Raw genomic sequence first — 22,412 nt, 5'->3', positions numbered from 1 at the left:
TTACGCAAAATTTAATACAAATTCTTTGACTTTTTCAATTCTTCCATTGTAAAAATCGCCGAGCTCAGAAAAACACGTCGAACCTTAGCGACTACCACAGACAAAGTAAACAGTGAATATAGCTGAAAATTTCATCATACTTTAGGGGCATGTATACCAACACAATAAAAAAAAAATTTTGACAATCAGACACTCCAGACCCGCGAAATTTAATTATTAGTAATTCCGGGTACTTTTTGAACAGACCATGTATTATACTTATACAATGTACAAGGTGGCATAGTACTTTTGCGCAAGCAATACAGGGAAATTCGTTCGAGGGTAAAAAAAAACTACAGGTAACCCCCGTATAACACAGTAGATACGTTCTAAAAAAACTATCGTGTTATGCGAATTCGTGTTATACGGGACAAAGAACTAGTACAAAAAGAAACGTTTTTTTATAGAAACTTTTTGTACGTTCCAAGAATTCAGGAAAACATGCTACATATCACGATTTTATAATAAATATTGTTATATTTGTCATTTTTTTTTTGAATAAGTAATATATATTAGATGAACAATATGATTTAGTCATAATTAACAAGCAAGTGCTATCCAACACGATAATTTCTCTGCAAGATATCCTCATCCTCTAAGCAGTTTTCTGTACTACCTCCAAGATCTCCATATGTGCATTAATTTTGCAAAAAAAAATATTTGCGATTTCTTGCTTTTAGAGAAAATATATTTATATATTATGCAAAAATATCTTCATTAAATTTATGCTCATGTTATTTAATGCATCTAGGTTTAAAACTAATCGACTAATTGTTCGGATAAGCCTAGAATTTTTTTTCGATAGAACGTGCGCGCTCGAATAATAAATATCAAATTTGTTATTATGTTTTGCTTTAGTTTCATCACATTCATGGAGCTATTGTACGCCGATTTTACTAATTTCAGATTAAATTAACTTTGATTTTCATAGGTTTTACTGTATATTTTAATTTTATTAGGGTTTTGCTCAATTCTCCAACCGTGTTAGAGCGAATCTGTGTTATAGAAAAACCATGTTATGCGGGGGTTACCTGTAGTCAAAGGTTGTTGGCTTACAACTTTTACTCTAAAAACAGACCAAAGCATTCTTGCATTTATTGCAAAGGCATCATTTCATTTTCTGAGCCCTGCGAAGATGGGTTACAATGTATAATTTGTTCCCTTTGGGCTCATGAGTCAAGGGCTGATGTCTCAAAGAGGACCAAACGATTTATTTATAAACTGTCTTTTTAAAAATTGGTATCTCAGTATGTCCTTACCTTATATGTCATTTTGTCCGCACTATATGGACAAAATTGTCATTGTAATTAATTGCATTTTTTCCTAAATAAATATTTTATAATCGTTCATATTTAATAAAGAGAATGTGTTACTGGTAGTCAATGAGCCTAAGATGAGTTAAAATAATTAATTCTGATTATAATATAATTATATTAATATCACTAAAAACAAAACGATGTGTCATTTTGTTCGTACTTCCCCTATTAATAATTTACAATTGCATTCTTAATAATATGCCATTTAAAAACAACTTAGATTACTTTGCTTTCGAATAAAGCCAATAATCAGCAATTAAGTCTATTATCAACATTTGCATATTTTTTGCGAATGCGTTCATTAAAAATCATGCGAATATTCGTGAACGCGTATTGCACACATTTACATATAAATTAACATTCGAAAAGTTCAAATACATAGTTTTCAACATTTCATGATTTTCTTAAGCCATTCATATTAGGTGAAGGTTAATGACTGTTAGCACAACAGTATTTAATTCTGCTATGATTTATTCACTATTCTGAACCGCTGCACATTTATATATACATTCACGTAAAATATTTCTTTATGACAAAAAACCGTTATTTATTTTTCGTAAACCTGATATTTGGTAATTGAGATCTCGAGCAGGTTTATGCATTTCTCAACGCTAACGATTTAAAAGCTGTTGTGAAAACTGTCAATCATCATTTGCTCTAGGACATATCTATTGCGCCAAAATGTATGGAGTCGTCGAATTGTGCAATGTAGAGCTCTATGTTTTGTTTGAATTTTTATATATTAGTTTAATTCGTCAGTTTGCAATCGCTCGTTTTCTAATTTTAAAGAATTGAATAATAACACAGATCTGCAAAATAAAAATGGTGTCTTTATTGGGTGTGCGATATGTGTCTTCCTATAAATTTTAATAAAGATAAAATTGGGGGTTGAACTACAAAAAATGCAAAATCTGATAATGAGATCAAAATTTTTTCTACATTATAATTAAAATCTTATAATTTCTGTAGTTTCTGAGTCTTTTTTCCTGTGAAACGGATTTCTGCAACGCTTTTTTCATCTCTGTTGAGTATCTTTTTGTAGCATCCAGCAGTAATTCGCAAACATATTTCTATTATTATTTTTTTTAGATAAATGCAAATATGTTTGCAAATTACCTAAGTGAAACGTGGAGTATATATGATAAAAAATTATTACTGAAAACTACAAAAAGATACTAAGGAAAGATAATAAAAAAAAACGTTGCAGAGGTTCATTGCACAGTTCATAAGAAGAAAAGGGCCACGAAACGACAGAAATTATAAGATTTTAATTTATATGCAGAAAAATTTCTAGATCCGAAATTTTCTTTTTTTTATGTCTCCGTTTTTTTTCGATTTAACCCCCAACATACAACTTTTTTTATTTTGTGGACCTTTTTTTATTAATTAGGTCCATAATATTTTTAACTGTTATTTACTCAAACCTTATTTTTCATTCGATTGTTTATAAAATTTATATATATATATATATATATATATATATATATATATATATAATACTAGCTGTCCCGGTAAAACGTTGTTTACCCATAAAAAAATATTCCTACACAATTTTTAGTATTAAAAACAAATGATTGTGAATGTGGAAGTATGTAGTATGTAACTGAAAGGGGAAACTGACACAAATTAAATGTATGGTTAACCCACTGTAAAGCATGCCACATATAAATGTTCATGGCGCACATTGACAATTATTGCAAGTGCCAGTCTAATCTGAAACTGATTTTATTTAAATTGAATAGACACAATAAAAGATTCAGTGTTTTATATTATTACCGTGCTTTTCTTTTGATTATTCAAAATGTTTGAAAGTAATGGAGTTTTTAAGAAATTTGACTTTTTTTTAATATATTGAAATTTTTCAGACATTTCAGAGACAAAACGGAGGAGCGCGTAAGCGTTGCGTCGTAGTCTAATAGGTAAACATCATAAATCTTGTTACGGAACCCATAGAAATGAAAACAAAATTGGCACTTATTATGAAAATCTCTATAAAATATCTGATAATTTTTGACTTAACAGTCACTGTATTTTTTCAACTTTTTTCTTTGGATCTCCGAAACTGCCATAGTCGCCTTCCAAAAAATTCAGTTGTTCATTTCGTCAAATATTAAATGTTCAATATATTAAATCGTTAAATATTTTTTGCTCGTTCTCTTAACAACTGAGTTACAATTTTTGGCACTTTTTGTCCCGTATCTTCTAAACGGCTGGACCTGCCTTAGCCAAAAACTAATCACCATGTCTCCTTATCAATAGTAATCGAATGTTGTTTTGAACCATTCAAATCGGTTGATGCGTGTTCCCGAAATCATCGACGATTAATTGTATCCGCACATACATACACACTTACGCACGTGCACACACAAACATACACACACACATATACATCAATTTTTTCTAATAGTAAGGTATGTCAAAATATTCAGAAGGCTTTAAAACGTAAGGTATGTAAAAAAATAATTTTCAATTTCTTTGCGATTACTATGACTTACCCTACGGAAAGTTAAAAAAACGGATAATTCAATATTTAATAAAAATATATTTTTAAATGTAATTTAATATAAAATTGATCGAAAATCAGTGCTAAGAAGGCGATTTTCACTTTATGGAAGACAAATCTTCCAATTCTAATAGATTAATAGTTAATTTCTTATAATATGCAAATAGTGTGTCTCATGGAGCTGATTCGAATACTTTTTGACTTAAATTAGGTCGATTGTTATTAATTACTAAACTTCATATTTTGATCGAAACGAATAAAAAAAATCATCTCATATTCGTTTGGAAAATTTTTAAATTCATTTGACTGCTTATATTCGCATACGGCGGTTAACATAGGCGTACTATTCCCTAAATATTTTTATAATTATCAAATAAAATATTTTGCTGTTAATGTTATCACTGTCGTACATTTTGCACATTCGCATGAAGTAAAATAATTTCGTTAATATTGCAGGAATGTCGAATCTATCTACCAAATCGATAGCATTGGCAATTTCCTTTGTTTTAAAGTCCTTTCGTCGGGATCTATGGATGTAAATTAACAATAAACACGATCTTCAAATAATCTCTAGAAGTGAACATACGGAATCATAAAAGCTGACTTAATTTAGATTACTTTTATGATCCGGCTTTAACCGTATCGTAGTTATTCTGTAAAGATTTAATTAAACAAAGCATTTCGTTTCAGTTAAAAAGCGCGAGAAGACCGTTAATTATTAGCTTGCATAAAAACCAAATGTCGGTATATATTAGCTTCGGCGGACTTAAAGATGAAAATTTGATTGTTTCACACTGATTAATAGCTTAGTTAGTGCATTGACATTGTTATTGAATGTTATATTTCTATAATTAATTATTAGGCAAATGTGTAAATTTATTTATTCCGTTCAACTCAAAGTTTCACTCCAACAACAACTTTTATGGTGAATTGATAATTTATTTATTCATTTATTTTCATATATTTTATCACTTTTTAGCAATTCGTTTGATGCAAATAAAATATATAGTGAACAATATTTTCAATATCTAAAACTTATTCAATAGCAACTTGATATGCTGCAAAATCGCAACCAATAGAAAATTGACCTGACCGCATTAAAAGTGCGTCAAAGCGTTTTTATATCACTTATAGAAATAAAGTGATTCTATTTATATAAATGAAGTCTGAAACAAACTTGTTTAAAAAATAATATACGGCTTTTTCTATCATTCAAATACACTGTAAGACATGTCGATCTACTAAATAATAAATGTACAGCATTTTATATCCTGTTTCTTTCAATTTGTGGTCTACTGAAGATGACAGACAATATGTCGAAACGTATGGAAATAATAAAGTTTTTATAAATTTTTACAATTTTTATTTGACGTTCTACCCTGAAGATTTCGATTCATATCTGAATATATAAAAAGTTTATGTCACGATTTATGACTAAGAATTGATAAAATTTTATCTAAGATCTAATTTGATTTTATAAAATCATCTTTTGAAGAAAATATGAGTTTGATTGTATTAAATATTAGTAAAAAAAATTATATGTATGCAAGCTGACCCAGCATACGTTGTTTAGTCATGAAAAATGTTTGTAGTAAATCATATTTTACTACATACAATGTTTTTTATTTTATTTTTTCATAATTCATAATTCATAAAAAGACATACAGCCCTAAATTTTTACCATCTTACCACAAACACCTATTTCTTTCTTCATCCTACGTTAAGTAAATATATGTTTTTGATATAATTTTACTTCAGTTTTTTTTTGAATTTATGAAAAAACTAAATTTTACTTTAAAAAACATTTTATTTTCAACCCTAACACTTTTTTTAAATTTTTAGGTCGATTTTTTTATTGCGGTTTTGAAAAACACATACAACTCTAAATTTTCACTCTTCTATCACAAATCGATAGTTCATAATAATTATTTTGAAGCTTTATCAATTATCGTATTTTTTGAACGTTTTTCTGAGCTTATAGAAAAACTTAAATTTATCCGCTCTATCCACTGCAACATTTTCAAAACAATTCTCTGATATTGTCGAAGAAATGGTTACACCGATAAAACTAGATGCATCAAATGATCGATCGATTATCGCATAATCACTGATATGCTGGATTATTTCGTACAAATATTTCCCGATATGCACAAGAAGTACATAGTTTTTGAATGTTTTGCAGAAAGAGCAAGATCAGAAATTTGATACCAAAATTTGTAGATAAAACTGTTTTTGAGAGAGAACTGGAAATTTTTCTGGTAAAGGTATCAAAATGTGCCAATTAAATTTAAACGAAAATAGTTCCAGATTAGGACTTATCATATGCATTAGTAACATTTATATGTGCCATGCGTTGAAGTGAATAAATGATCAATTTAATTTGTGTTACGTTTACCTGGCCAGCTATTATACATATATATTTTTTTTTTATTTTTTTTTTTTATTTATATAAAATAAAATATTATATTTTATATATATAATAATAATAAATGGCAGTCTGCCCAAAGGCAGGTCCATGGTGTAAGACTTCAAATAAATGGTAAGAATTCAAATTACCACTGCTTCCCTTCCTTTTTACACTTTTTTTCATGTGTACTCCTTTCCGAACTTTTGCTTCCATGCTTTTTGATCCCGCGCTTCCCTGTTCCCTGTAATTTTTCTTCTCGCGTAAGCTATCGATCGTCTGCATTCTTCTTCTTCCCATTTGTTTTAGGCCTTCTATTTTGCCTTCGACGATGTGCAGGAAGAACTCTTTGCAGAACGAGTCCGATCTAGTTTATTTTTCCTTTTAGGATCAGTTCAGTTCAGTTCAATAGAGTCCCTTCTTCGCCTTATATATATATATATATATATATATATATATATATATATCTTATATATAAAAATGGAGCTCTCTTTCAAATGTCCGAATAAAACTCGAAAACGGCTGAATCGATTTGGCCAGTCTTAGTCTTGAAAAATTCGTGCCAATCCAGAGAATGTCCAAAAGTTGAGAAATTATTTCAAATCCGCGTAGAAACTTTACATTTATAATTTGAAAATTTTTGTAGAAGCGTAATTTAAATAAAACAATGGACGGTGGCAATTTCGTGAAATGTCAAACGCTTTTGACAGATGATGTTCAATCACGTTTAATAGGATGTTTTACGCGAATATTATTTATTTGTGATAAATTTGTAGTAAGTAGTTTTGTTTGTAGTTTTATTTATATACAAAAACGTTATTAAACGGGCCCCAAGTGTTACTAGAGACTCAAAATATAAACTTTTTTGATATGTTAATATGAAAATGCATTTTTGGCATATTTTTCTCAAACATGGTGCTCTGAAAGATCTCATTTGTATAATTATATACTCATTGGTATTTATAAAACATTTTCTAGGTTATATTATTTTTTATTTATGTTATTTAAATTCATAACCTGAATTTGGTATCGATCAAATGGACCTTTTGTCGAATAACATTTTTCCAGTTATAATTTCCCAGAATTTATCGCAGAATAGATAGTAATATATGAAGGTCCGGGGTTAAAAAGGCCAACCACCGATTTGTCAAAAATCAGTAAAGTTAAGCATTGTTTAACAACAATATTTGAAAGTAGAGGAAAAAAGATTTATAGCCAGCTACAAGCTTGATTTGAAAACGGTAATCTTTGAAATGGGGGAGATAAACGGTAATCTTTGAGAATCCATAATAAAAGTATTTTCTTCCGTTGGTAGTTTTTAAGCATTAGTTAAAAATGTAATTATTTTGTAAAATACCTTTAAAACTATAATAAGGCTTTAAATCTTTTTGCCACCTGCCCGTTTCAAGTTACTCCGCCTACAGGGTAAAAAGGTCTAGATAACAAATTTTTGAAAGACGGCAAAAAAGCACATTTCTACAATGATGAAGTAGAAGGCAGTTTATTGAACTCAGATAATTGTTCGTTTGATATGTGTTATTTGCTGTGATATAATTGTTATGGTTTTCACAATATAGTTTACATTTGCTCAAAGTCAAATTGGACCTTTGTGCCTCGCCCTGCTCAACATATATACTTTATATTAAATTTACTTTTTTTCACCGAATGTTACTTGAAACTTTTCAAAAAGCAGGTAAAAAAAGAAATACTTTTTTGAATTTTAAATATTTATTTTCTATCTCTCCTCGCAAAAATTTGAAAATTTTGTATAAACTCAGTAGTATTATTTACAATTATACACAAAATCCAGAATCCAAAAACAATATGAAAAACTTGAAACGTAATCAATTAGTCGAAAAACCAAAAAAGACTTGGATGGTTTATACTGTTTCCTATAGAAAGTGTATAAATCTTCCAGTTTGATTGTATTGACAAAATATAGATAAACCAATGGGGTTTATTGTTTTTATAATACTTCATTGTCTATAGCATTCAAACAACATATCCTTATACACTTAAAGTATTAATATTTTTGATTCTGTAGAAATTGTCTAGAATATACCTTATTTAGCAAAACAACGTTTGCCGGGTCAGCTAGTATATTTATATATATTCAATATTCAATAGAGTCCCTTCTTCGCCTTATATATATATATATATATATATATATATATATATATATGTGTGTGTGTGTGTGTGTATGCATGTATTTATGTATGTATGTAGGTATGTATGCATACTAGTATACATACAGTTAGCAGCCTCTACTTGTTACACATTGTTGTTGTGCGGTTATTCCATTGCATGAATGAATACTACCAAATTTTTAAAACTCGAAACAAATGTGACTTAATTAAGGCGTGGACAGTTAGTACTACCGAGAATTGCATAACAGAACAACAAGAAAACGCTTACTGTCAAATACATTGGACAATAACGTGGTCATGTTTGTGCAGTTTAAACAAAACAGTTACAAAAATGAATACACAATGTCAGCGCCTTACGCAGTTGTCTGATCTACATATCTACAAATGCGTATAGCGTATAGGGCCATCATAACCAATCCAGTACTTTCTTAATTAGTCTTGTTATTTTTATCTTTTCTAATACTGTTTTATATCTTATACTTGTAGGGCTATTCTAGAATAAGCTTGCTCTGTTATTAACTTCCCGATGGAGAAGTTCTGGTTTTCGCCAGAAAATCCGATAGTCATTCAGTATCATGTGATCCCAAATGTGATGAAAGTAGTGCAGTGCCCATTTTTTGCTCTTCGTCGGCGTTTTCTCAAAAACGGCTGCACCAAATTTCAAAAATTCAAAAGCCTTTCGATAAAACTCGATAAGGATTTGTTGATTTGTTTTGCAAGGCAGTTGGCCGAGCTGTTTCTTTAGAATCTACAAAAAGTACTTTTTTTTTGCAAAAATCCTAACCCGATTTTAAAAATTCAAAAACCCTTCCGAAGATATCAGTTGAGAATCGTGCTGATTAGTTTTTAGTAAAGCCCGACGGGCCTATTTTTTCGTAACTAAAGAATAAAATGTTTTTTACTATTTTAATGAATTTTAGTGAACCAAACGAATAAAATATTTTAGACCAACTTAGTGATTTTAGTTTATAGTAAATTATAGTTTGGAAGTTTTACTCCTTTCATTTAAGTTTGGAATAATGGGTAAAGCACTGGTTAAAAGTTGCTAAATTCTCAATTCTTGTCGAAGAAATCGATTATTTATGATTTATCGGGGAGGTTTGTGCAACTTGCCTTGAGGGAAAATGCTGTTTAGAATTGGTTTTACTTCATATTTACAGAATTTTAAAAGTCCGAGAGAAAAGAGGTGAATATGAAACATTTAGTTTTAGATTGACTTCTTGTCTGTAACTCAGGGGGTCCTCGTTAGCGAAAAAAAAATTCTGGGTTTACGAAATGAAAATGGGATATTATACACCACGTTACTGTAATAAAAAGTAATATGTTTATAAATAGAACTAAAAAGTAAATAAAAATATTGTTTGATTTCAAAATATGGTCCCAATATAGCTTTACAATATTTTTCACGCTTTTTGAGACTGTCATAGTATTTTTGGATACTAAAGATAAAAAATGATCTAATAGTTGTAAAATAATGATTTAACACAAAATATGTAGATTGGACATCATTAGCCGGGAGATGTAAGATGAATACGAAATTGTTGCCAAATGCTATTGCAAAAACATTTATTTTCGCTTGCTTTATTATTTTTTTCATTATTAATTTAAATTCAGTCAGTAAATATATATAAGTAAAATGTATTTTTACTTAAAATATTTATTAATGATATTTAGTACAGTTAAAAATTAATTTTAAAGAATCGATATCGAGTAAATAGATACAAAAAAGTTTGGGAGCTTATGCTTTAAAAGGTCTTTGCGGATGAATGATCTTTTTACAATTTGGTTGAAACTGTTTTGTGACGTGACGAAGAAAGTTGCAGACCTCTCTTCATATCCAATAATTGGTGCTATTGTTTTACTGGTATTTTAAAATCATGAACGGATGATTATATTTATTTTGAATGAATAAATCCGCCGCGATCCATTGTAATAGTTGCGGTGTGTTTCTGCAAGGCGAACGATAGTAGTGTGTATTTGCTAGCGGCTGCGTTGGCCGGTATCGCGCGCCCGCATGTGTATTTGTTTAGTTTAGTTAAGCATTGCATTCGCGCATTCGCGCATTCGCGCATTCCCGCAATATAGGATGAGGCAACTTTCATTTTCTTTGGAGCGCGGTGTGAGCCAGATACTCTATCCGTCACATTATACACTTATATTAAATGAAGAGCTGGCGAACATTTATTAACTTCTCGTAGAGCGAGTTATAGTAATCGCAAAAAATCGAAAATGAAAATTTTTATATATCTTTACATTTCAAAGGTTTCTGAATATTTTGGCATACCTTAGAAAAAATTGATGTATGTGTGTGTGTATGTGTGTGCGTGTGTGTATGTGTGTTCGGATACAAATTTTTGACGACGATTTCGGGAACACGGATGAAGCGATTTGAATAATTTTTCAAAGCTGATTAGTTTTTCAAAAACGGTAACTCAGTTTTTAGTTGTTAAGTTGAACGGAGCGTCCGATTTGAATCATTCAAAAAACATTTTACATGTATTGACAAGATGAAAAATCGATCAAATTTTCATGAAGGCAGGTCTAGCGGTTTCGGAGATCTAATGAAAAAAGTAAAAAAAATGCTATTTGGCGGTCAAAAATGACCATTAAACATATGCACATCAAATTATCAGATATTTTATAGAGATTTTAACAATAAGTATAAATTTTGTTTACATTTCTATGGGTTCCGTAGCAATGTTTATCCGTTAGCCGCCGACGCGGCGCTTACACGCTTTGAAATATCGTCTCTATGCAGTACGATTGTTTTGAAAAAAAAGTTCAGAATTTCCAAAATATGTCAAAATAAAGAAAACATTTTTTTGACAAAAATTAGTCAAATTAATAGTTTCTCAAAAATCTAATTTTTTCGAAGTAATTTTTTTTTTCAAAAATGTTTATCGTTTTTAAAAAAATAATAATGTTTGGTACGGAAAGTTCCAGCAATTTGCCTTAAGGCACGATGCCATGCGCCCCACTAGTTTAGATTTCACTTCTAATTTCATTTCAATTCTTATCATTGAAATTGATTTTCTTTGATTATTTTCAAATCCATTTCTGATAAGTAAGCAAATATAGTGAATACCCCGCAATACGTACTTAATTCTTTATGCAAAACGCGTTTTTACATACATACATGAAAATAAAATTCATTCGTTTTGTAGTTTGAAATGTGGTCATAGAAAATAATATATTTTTTACATATAATTAAGACATTTCAAAAAATATTACTGATTTACGAAATAAGGTATTATCATACTGCTTTCTTTAGTACCCCTCTAGCCTCGATTTTTTTTTTAATTTGAACAGCGATCAGAACTCATGGGTTCTATGAACCGTTGTGATGAATTTCTTACAAACTACGTTTGTTTTTATTATAGATGGCAACTCAAACAGTTGTCTCATCTCTATGTGCTGAATTTTTATTATTACAATTGTTGTAATAGAGATAACTTTTTATTGGTGCAGCATAGCCGGGTGAGGGCTATTTTTACTTGGAAACATATTGCTATCTATATTTCCAAGTGAAAATCGTTGTTGCTGCTGCCTGACAACAGGCTGCTCGAAGTGGGTATCGAACCCAGGAATTGAATTGAACGAGATCAAATTTGGAAAAAGTGTGCGTGTGTATGAACTGATTTTTGATCTCAAAGGGGCAGGCCCGATGTCAAAAATTTAAAAGTCATTCGATGTATCTCGATAAGGACTATCGTTGGTCAGTTTTGCGCGACAATCGGTTAAGTCGTTTCTGTGTAATTAGCAGAAAAGTGTGAAATTTTTCGTCCACATTTTAGCCCACAATCTTGAATCGATTTTTAAAATTTTTAAAATTCCAACACTTTTTGAAAGATATTGGTTCGGAATTACGTTGATTAGTATTTGGTAAAGATCGGCCGGTCCGTTTCATCGTGAATAAACAATGAAAAAAAAATGATTTTGATGAAACTTTGTATAACAATAGATTTTGTAGCATAAATTAGAATATTATAGGCCTGTGATAAGCGGTTGAATAATAAAAATCCATCTAAAGTTCAGAACGAAGCCGCGTGCTTTCTTTGTTTTGCAGGTAGCTATTGATTACAGTTGACCTCCACACTGAAATGAAATACATTTTCATATCCAGAAATAGATGAAATAATATGTGTTAAACATATTAGTATAATTTATACAAATTCTGGTATTTTAAATATGCTTCAAAGATATTCATTGAAAATTGTTTTTAATGAAAGCGAAATCTTTATTTTCGAAATAAACAGTTGAACATTTTATCTAAATAGCTAATTATATTTAAGTCGATTATTTACACGTATCTGGAAGTTTATGCAACTTGCCTTAAGGAAAAATATTACTCACAACTAGTTGTGTTATTTTATTACTTGGAAGGGGATAATCTATGAGAGATGCTTAGTAATAGTATGCGTGGTTTCACAGTATTTAAAAAATTTGAATGAAAATAACTAACAATTTGGTTATTTAATTTGTTTGAAGACTGTGCTTAACGAGATTTTAAATTGTGAATTTCTTGCTATTGAATGAATTATTCTGAAGCATTGACAAAATGCCTTTTATTTTGAAAATTACTCATTATTTCTGTTTTGTTAGTTATTCTCTTAGTTCGTGATGTTCTTCATTTTTTTTAGTCTAATTCTCGTTTATTTTCATAAGCAAATTATTTTTGTCCTACGTATGAAATATTTTATAAAATATGTGGATTTGAACAACACCCATAAACGTTCGCGGAATATTCATCAGCATCAACCTTTCTAATTTTTCATTCACTTTATGGCCTTGTATGCAATTCCGGTTGTGGGAATTCGATATTCTATATTATCTTTATATCTTTTATTATAAAATAGTTAAGATGCATTTTTATTACTTTTGCATGTTTAGATATGCGTTTTTGTGCACAAACACTTTTTGTTACATTTGAAATAAAACACAGAAGTACATTTAGATTATTGAGAAGTGTCATTGGGTCTTATTATGCGCTTACAAAATTGTTTATTCGTTTTATTTTAGATTATTAGATCAACTAGTAGGTGTTTGATTTTTTGATTTGACAAATAAATTTAAGATATTATACTGTTTATTGACTTTATTTTATGAGCTCAAAACCTAACGTATTTCTGTAACAATTCTTTAATAAAGTATTTGAAGTAATATATTTTTTATTATCTTTATTTTACAAACTCCCAAGCTACAAGTTCAGTAAAGTACTTTATTTCCAAAGCTATTCTCTATTAAAGTTTTTAAATCATTATATTATTTCTTGACATACCTTCCCAGTAAAATTGAATAATTAATATAATATATAACTGAATACAATATTTAGTGAATTGAACGTTTGATTCATTACCTATGAGTTCTTGCAATCAGGTTGTTAATTTATTTAAGAACAAAAAACATTTGAAATTTTAAAAAATCACGAAAGAAATTGTTATTTTAAGCAATTAAAATAATTAAGTAATAAATTCTTAATTATTATAACATTTTTTAATAACTTGTTTTTTTAACAAATTATTTAAAATATTCATTAATATTTTTCATCTTTGTGAGTCCGAATTCCCCAAAAACCAATTTTAAATACTCGATCAACTAAATGTTTTCATATCGAAGTTTTGGAATTCGTTTAGGAATAAAACAAGCTAGATTCGCATGGCATTGTGCTGGAACTTTTTATACGGTTATTGAACATCGACGGAATGAAAATAATCAACAAAAATTCATCAATCATTAATAACAATTATTTAAAATATACGTGTGTCCAAAGACCATTTTTGGCCACGAAATAATAACTTCTGTATCTCCGAAACCGTTGGGCCTGCCTTAGCAAAAATGCAAACAGTTCTTTTTCTTCGTCAATACAAGTAAAATGGTTTTTGAATCATTAAAATTGGTTCATACGTGCTACCGAAATCGTGGACGAAAAAATGTATCCGAACATACACACACGTACACACAGATACACACTAGGGTGGTCCTTAATATGGACATTTTCGAATTTTATTGCTCCCAAGGGCTCAAATGGTTCCAAATTGATAAAAAACATTTCTCTGAAAGTTTTAGTTCTTAATATTATCTTTTAGATATAGCACAATTCAATCAAAGTTTTGTATGGAAATAGCATGAAAAAAATTTCAAAAATTTTGCAGAGCGTCGAATTTTCAATAAAAAATGACACAAATTTTCACTTTTAATTCATTTGTCGCTAAGTTTTACCTAAAAATTTTTTTTCGCAATTTTCAAAATTTTTTCCATGCTATTTCCATACGAAGTTTGATTGAATTGCGCACTATCTAAAAGTTAATCTTAAGAGCTAAAGTTTTCAGAGAATTGTTTTTTATCAATTTGGAATCATTTGAGCCCTTGAGAGGAAGCAAGGAAATTCGAAAATGTCCATATTAAGGACCACCCTAATACACACATATATTAATTTTTTTTCTAAGGTATGCCAAAATGTTCATAAGACTTTGCAACGTGAAAATATGCAAAAAAAAATTCAAATTCATCAATGATTAATAACAATTATTTTGAATATACATATGTCCAAAGACCATTTTTGGCCACCAAATGATAGCTTTTTACACTTTGTTTCTCCAAAACCGTTGAACCTGCCTTAGCAAAAATGCAAACAATTCTTTTTCTTCTTCAATATAAGGTTTTTGAATCCATCAAATCGGTTCATCCGTGCTACCGAAATCGTGGACGAAAAAATGTATCCGAACATGCACGCATGCACACAAGCATACATACATACACACATATATCAATTTTTTTCTAAGGTATTCCAAAATGTTCATAAGACCTTGAAAAAAATTTCATTTTTGATTTTTTGCGAGTACTATAACTAACCCTACGGGAAGTTAACAAATGGGCAGAGAAACTAAACTAATAAGATTTTGGGCAAAACCTTAAGGTATGTGATTGGGAACAGCGAGTCATTTATTAAATATTTAATACCTACTTATTAAAAATGTAGTCTTTCGTGTTTCATTAATAAAACTGGTATGTTATTGAAATTGATGCATCTGTAAAGAAAATGCATCTGAAGTTCCTCTAGTTGATATCTGTATGCAATCGCAGTACTATTATGACATAACTCCAGCTGGCATTATAAGTTAGACTTGGGTCATTCGATCACCATTCTACAAGTCTCTTGTGCAAGACTACGTTGAATAGGTTACGGTGTAAGATTTTGCAAATGTCACAGATTCGACTAGAAAATTGCCCGCATACCGATCATTGCAATATACAAATTGCAATAATCTAAAACATGATATTTGTGAAATTCTTTATTCGTAGTAGTAAACATATTCATATGAAAATTATGTACATGAACGCGTTTGTAATGATCCAATAACACGTTTTGAGCAAAATATCTCTATGAGCTCCGCGCAGCTAAATGTAGGAAAGTCGCTACGATGCATAAATGAATCTTGTCGTAACAGGAGTTCCTATCTATTATTATGAAATTGAATAAAGACAGCGTCTATTAGTCTACGAGCCCAAGGTGACAATATAAATGATGAATACCTTTAATATTAAGTCAGCTTCTGATGTTGAATAGTCTGAGAATGGTTTACAGAAAATAGTAGATAGCCGCTGCTTTTGCTTATAGACGCAATTATATACAATGGTGTCGCTGGGATTAAATTGTTCAAGTATAATACATAACATAATTTGTTTGTACGTAGATAAAATGACAATACATTCTGTATTTGATCTATTGTTTTTATTATGAGAAGTTCACAAATAATCTAATGTCTATTGCAGCATATATTAAATGCACTTTCATGTTGCAAAAAATTTTTTTTCTATTTTCTTATAAATTACAATCTGTCTAAATAGAAAGTCATTGAGTAATTAGTTTGACAAATAACATAGAATTCTAAAAGGAAAACCCAGTGGTCCACCTTTTATTAATGTACTAAATTGTATCTTATTCAAATTTTGGTATTGTATAGAAAAAAAGAAACTTAAATATATACATACAATTATAAACAAAGTATATTACACAGACTACATATACAAATACATACACACACCCAGTGCTGGAAATACAGTAGGGGCAGTCGGGGCAACTGCCCAGGGCGGCAAATTTTCGGGGGCGGCAAAATTTGGATAGTGAGAAGAAAATTCTTTACCATATAATTAACTCGTTTTTTTAATAACATTTTTAATTTCAAGAAATATAATTAACAAAACATACAAATGCAATGCAAAATTTGGCAATTTGGCTAATATAAAGATTCGTAAGTGAGTTGAAAGTTTAAGAAAAATATGTTCTTCAGATATCGAGCTCTCTTAAGATGACGAATTTGTGCACTTCCAAGCTCATAGCGCCGAAAAAATTAAATTAGTGACGCATGGCATTGTGTCTTACGGCAAGTTACTGAAACTTTCCGTACTGAAAATTGCATTTTATAAAAAGCTTTAAAATTTTTTGAAAAATGATAAAAATTGAATTAAAAAAAAACTTTTTTTTATATTTCGAATTTTTTTTGAAAATTATTAAATTTCATTTATTAAATTTATCAAAATTAAATTTTATTTGAATAATTTGATTTCTATTGATAGCGAGACGTGCTGATTAGTTATTGGCCAAGATAGGTCCAACTGTTTCGGAAATACGGGCCAAAATGCCAAAAATAATAATTCATTTTTTGAGAAACGAAACGTCCAATATCATTAAAAGAAATTTACATATATAGACAAAATGGAGAACTGATTAAATTTGTGGGAGGCAGGTCTAGCGGTTTTGGTGATCCAATGAAAAAATTTGAAAGAGAAACATTTGACGGTCAAAAATGATCATTAGCCATATGCACATCAAATTATCAGATATTTTAATAATATAAATTTTGTTTACATTTCTATGGGTTCTGTAAAATTATTTATCTCTAATTCTGCGAGGCGGCGCTTACGCGCTTCTTTATTTTGTCTGTACGCAGCTAAAGCAGGCCGATCGCTTTATTTTTTTTTTTAAATTTTAATTTTTAGTACGGGAAGTTTCAGCAATTTATCTTAAGGCACGATGCCAAGCACCACTATTAACACTATATAATGCGTAATAAATTTTCTGCAATCAAACAGTTATTTTAATTTTAGAAAAATGATATATATATATAAACTATTTTAAGTAAAAAATTAGGGGTGGGGCGGCATTTTTGTCACTGCCCCAGGGCGCCAAACTTCTAAATCCGGCCCTGCACACACCTATCCATATTATAGATAATATGGTAGAACAACTTATTATTGATTAAAGTGTTAGATCTATTAAATGCTTTATTTTTAGTCTTATATTATATGTGGTATTGTAAAGACTTGCTATCAGTTCATTTAGGTGATTTTCATTTCTTCACTGATTGTGAGTGTATCGGTGCCTTGATGAATTAACTATGTCGGTACATACCTTGACGCGGATATTGCTTGTCTGAGTATTTTATTTTGGAAGCGTTGCATTATCTGTATGACTCTGATTTTAGCAGCACCCCATAAGTGGATGCCATACGTCCAAACTGGTTCGAGGATAACTTTGTATAATAAAATTTAATTGTACATCGACAGTTTTCATCTTATGCCGCATATAAGTTGATCTATGTAGTGTGGACTGTAATTGTTGTAAATATTTTATTATATACTATCTGTACCCGATCACGCACTGTTGTGTTATATGTACATATAAATAAATATCTTAACAAAAATGCGATTTTGTCACATCTAGTTATTAAGATGGAAAATAGCACACGTATCTCTCGTGATTGATTGTTGAGCTGTATTAGATGCATCATCGAGTAAAATATCCCATTCATTGTCGCAATATATGAAGCTTATAAGCATAACAGTATTTTTTGACTATTAAACCTAAAACATAAATATCAAACAACTAACTATCGAAATATGTTCAGTACATCTCCCAATTGGCAGAAATTGTGAAGTGTGACAGGAAGGTGCAAATTGCATGTATTCTGCAAACTCGCATTAAAAAAAATGATTCAATATATTAAAAAAAAATGGGCAGATAAAATTAATTATTCTACGGAAAATTGAGCTTTTCCATAAGTTCAAAAAATCTCAATCGAAGTTTAGTAAAAAACGTCACTGACAGAAATCGAGATAAAAAATTGTGTAATTATTATAATATTTCTAACGAAATAGAGGTTTGTGGTAAGAAGGTGATAATTTAGAGTTATATGTGTTTTTATATGCGCATTTTTAGAATTAAAAATTTACCCAAAGCATAAAAACTATTTCATAAAATTTTTAAACAAAGTCACATAATTTTTTTTCTAATTTTGTTCAGGACTCTGTATATAATATTATCACTCCGTTTCGGTTTGACGTCAATATCTGGGACACTCTGTATTTATTATTATATTTAATCGTCAATTAAATATTTTAAATTTCTATGAATTATTACGAAATTTTTTTTTCTTAGCTGCTGAGCATATTTGACAACGATTGGTATTAAATAGAATTGGCTTTAAACATTCAAAATAACAGTTCATTAATATTTTATTATATGTTAATTACTAATATACAAAATTTTCTGTAAATTTCTGTTGTTGTCACATATTTGAACACTTATTAATGTTATATATTTTATTTATGCCATTTATTATTATAATTGTAGTTAATATTATTATATTTATTGTTTTAGTTACGGCGACGCAACCTCCACAGCGCCCTTGGATTCCTCTGGCTCGTCCTATCCGTTCTCGACCAACCTGTAAGTAAATTATAAATGGTAATCTATTTTTCAACAGACAAGAATAATTTTTATTAATAAAAAGTGATTTTGTTTTACGGTAGTTTGAAACTATAAAAAACCATTGGCGTTAACATACAATAATATTGTTTAGGCAAGTTGCAAAAACTTCTCGATATAATGAAATCTTATATAAAAATGGAGCTCGATATTAGGGGGCGTCCATTAATCACGTGAGGTTTTTAGGGCGAGGGGGGTTTGACAAAAAGTCACGAAATATCACGTGAGGGAGGGAGTGGTATAGTAAGATATCACGTGTTTTTATTTTTTAACTAACTTTTTTTTAAACATTTTCAAAAAAAAATCAAAAATTTTACTGTTTGTTCACGTACCTTAAAATACACGTGATGTTTGGTGGGGGAGGGAAGGGGGTAATTTTGAATATCACCAAGGGTAAGAGGGGGTCCAAAAATCCTTAAAAACTGGCTCACGTGATTAATGGACGCCCCCTTATGTTAGGTATGCTAAAACTTGAAAACGGCTGAACGATTTGGCCAGTTTTAGTCTTGATATATTCGTTGCAATCCAGAGATTGTGGGAAAGGTGAGAAATTACATCAAAAGCGATCAGGAATTTTACATTTTGATTCAAAGAAAATAAAAAAGTCGAATATCAGATAGTTTTGATAGATTTGACCAATTAAATTTTATAGAATGTTTTAGATGAATATTATTTAATTGTAGTAAGTTGTTTTTTTTTATTTTTGTATACAAAATATCATTAAACGAGTGGCAAGTGTTATTAGAAATTCAAAATATCAACTTTGTTTGAATGTTAATATGAAAATACACTTTTTGTCTAGATATAAATTCCTTGCACTCTTATTTTGCAAACCATATTATTTTCAAACTTTCTTCTCTAAAAGTACTCATTTGTATCATTTTATACTCATTTGTTTTCTAAATTAAAATATTATTTATTTGATTATTTAAATTAAAATTTAATTTGGAATCGATCGAAGGGGATATTTTGTCTAATCACTTATTTCGGGTTATAACAAACAACAATTTAAATAAGGTGATTGATAAAACCAATAATAATTTTGGAACACACGTTTTATTGTTCTATATTATCTCATTATCTATACCACTCAACAAAACATCTTTACACACTTACAATAAATTAGTATTTTTTGGATTCTCTAGAAATTGTATACCTTATATGGTAAAACAACGTTTTCCGTGACAGCTAGTTATCAATTATGAGGTTTAGCTACTTACAATTAGATACATTTTACTATGGTTATTTCGAAAATGAAGTTTTTGTTTTATTGATATATATATATATATATATATATATATATATATATATATCTTTATCTTCAATATATCATTCAGACATATGATATCTGTAATTCTATTAATTATAGTGCTATTGTATGTTTTAAAGTGCTGTACATTTTTCTAAACTTTTATGATTTTTTTACCATTTTTAATTATGATTTATAGTATAAACGTTTTGGTACATTCTATTTTATCGTCAATAGAAATATACAACTAACAAACTGAAATAAATGGAACAAAAAATAAGAAAATATCGACACTCGAGACGAATAAACAAGCAAAATATTTTTTTGAAATATAGATTAAATCTATTTACTTTTTGTTTATGGAGTTATTCTAGTCATGTTTTTTGATTTCCAAAAGTCGTAAGAATAAGGCAAACAATAATATTTTTGCAATCTGTCTTTTATAAACTATTAATTAACGTGACCATACATCCCTGTTTGGCCGGGACAGTCCCGGATTTCGCCTTGTGTCCCGGGTTTTTCTACAAGAAAAACTTGTCCCGGATTTAGATCTTTTGTACCGAATTTAGATCTTTTGCCCCGGATTGTCTCGGGTTTTAGAAAAGTATAGGTCTAAATTGAACCTTTGCTTGTACTTGATAATAAAATTACAACTACCCATCAAATATCTGCAAATGTTATGTACAACTAGTATGCTTATATGAAAAAGGCGGGTTAAAATAGTCTCTCACATTCCTAATTTTGAACTTTCATTTTCAATTTTACGAAAAATTATGAAAATGAACTTCTTGGCTGCCTGGAATAAGTGCTAACTATATTTAAATAATTATGAAGAAAATTGGACAAAATTTTAAGTTTGAAATCTGAAAAAACATATAGATCCAAAAGTATAAGATAAAATATTACATATGATCGAATAATAAAGTTCTTAGTCAGTAATTCTGATCTAAAAACTTATTTGAAAGAGACTGATTTTTATTGCATTCTTAAATAGTATTTGTTATTTTGAAATACCCTCCACCCCGGTCCCGGATTATCACAATTAAAATTACCGTCCCGGTTTTGACTTGACAAAATATGATCACCTTATATTAATTAATGTTTTAAGAATACAGAAAAAAAATTAAAAATAAAAACAGTCAAAAAGTTTTAATTCTAGCAGGTGTTGAAGTGGAGTGTCTTAAAAAAAGAGGTACGTGATCAAACCCCTGCAATTAGCCCTCCAAATAATTCCATAAAAAATAAAGAAAAGATCATTATTAAATTGGAATAATATCGCATTCGTATAAACTTTAGGGACAAGTAAAAACAAAATGTTTCACAAAATAGCGACTGTCAGAAAAAAGGTTTTAAAACTTTTTTTTGATGTTCTCGATTTTTTTTTAAATGGTAAAAATAGGAATTTGAGTATGAGTATAGTTCATACTGATAAGAAGTCTATAAAGAACTTTGTAAAAATTTTAAAAGACTCTGTCTAGTAGAAATTGATAAATCGTGGGTATCGTATCGAAAAAGACAGTTTTAAGAAAAATGCATTTAAAGTATTACTGAGGAAAGAAACATAGGAGGATAATCTCGTGGTCAAACGTGGTAGTCGAAGAGCCAGTGAACTATTTGACTAACCTGTTTTCTCAAAGCTAGAAATTTTTTTAGTGATATTTTATTATCGATTCATTAAGAAAGTACCAGTCTGGCAGTCTTTCCGCGATTGCGTCATCATCCCTTCAATTTGAGAAAATTTAAAAAAAAAAAATTATAACTTGCTCGCACAAGACTCATATTTTGAGGGTGTATTCTTTTAACTGTTCAGAAAGCATATGTAAAAAGCCAGCCCATTCTGACGGTTGCAAGGGTCTGCCAGACGAGTACATAATAGCCACGATGCGCAAGGGTGTGGGCGCATTGCCATACATAATCGACTAATACTCTTGTATTTGAATAATTTATATGCGATTTTGAAGGTCATTTTGAAAACATCCGATATAC

General features: G+C 29.5%; 1 protein-coding gene across 3 annotated transcripts in view; it reads left to right on the top strand.

Moving 5' to 3' along the window:
* LOC113378803 (CCR4-NOT transcription complex subunit 6-like) overlaps positions 1 to 22,412 on the top strand; it is a 166,293-nt gene that overhangs the window by 128,303 nt on the left and 15,578 nt on the right. For all 3 annotated transcript variants that reach the window (XM_026619403.1, XM_026619401.1, XM_026619402.1), the window contains exon 4: positions 19,070 to 19,138. In XM_026619403.1, coding sequence (XP_026475188.1) covers positions 19,070 to 19,138 — 69 coding nt within the window. The remainder of the gene's footprint in view (positions 1 to 19,069; positions 19,139 to 22,412) is intronic.

The sequence above is a fragment of the Ctenocephalides felis genome, unplaced genomic scaffold (assembly GCF_003426905.1).
Source record: "Ctenocephalides felis isolate EL2017-DRISC unplaced genomic scaffold, ASM342690v1 CF-g0.4_SCAFFOLD_01886, whole genome shotgun sequence".
Classification (NCBI taxonomy): domain Eukaryota; kingdom Metazoa; phylum Arthropoda; class Insecta; order Siphonaptera; family Pulicidae; genus Ctenocephalides; species Ctenocephalides felis.
The sequence above is the reverse complement of the archived record's forward strand: the minus strand, read 5'-3'. Positions and strand labels throughout refer to the sequence as shown.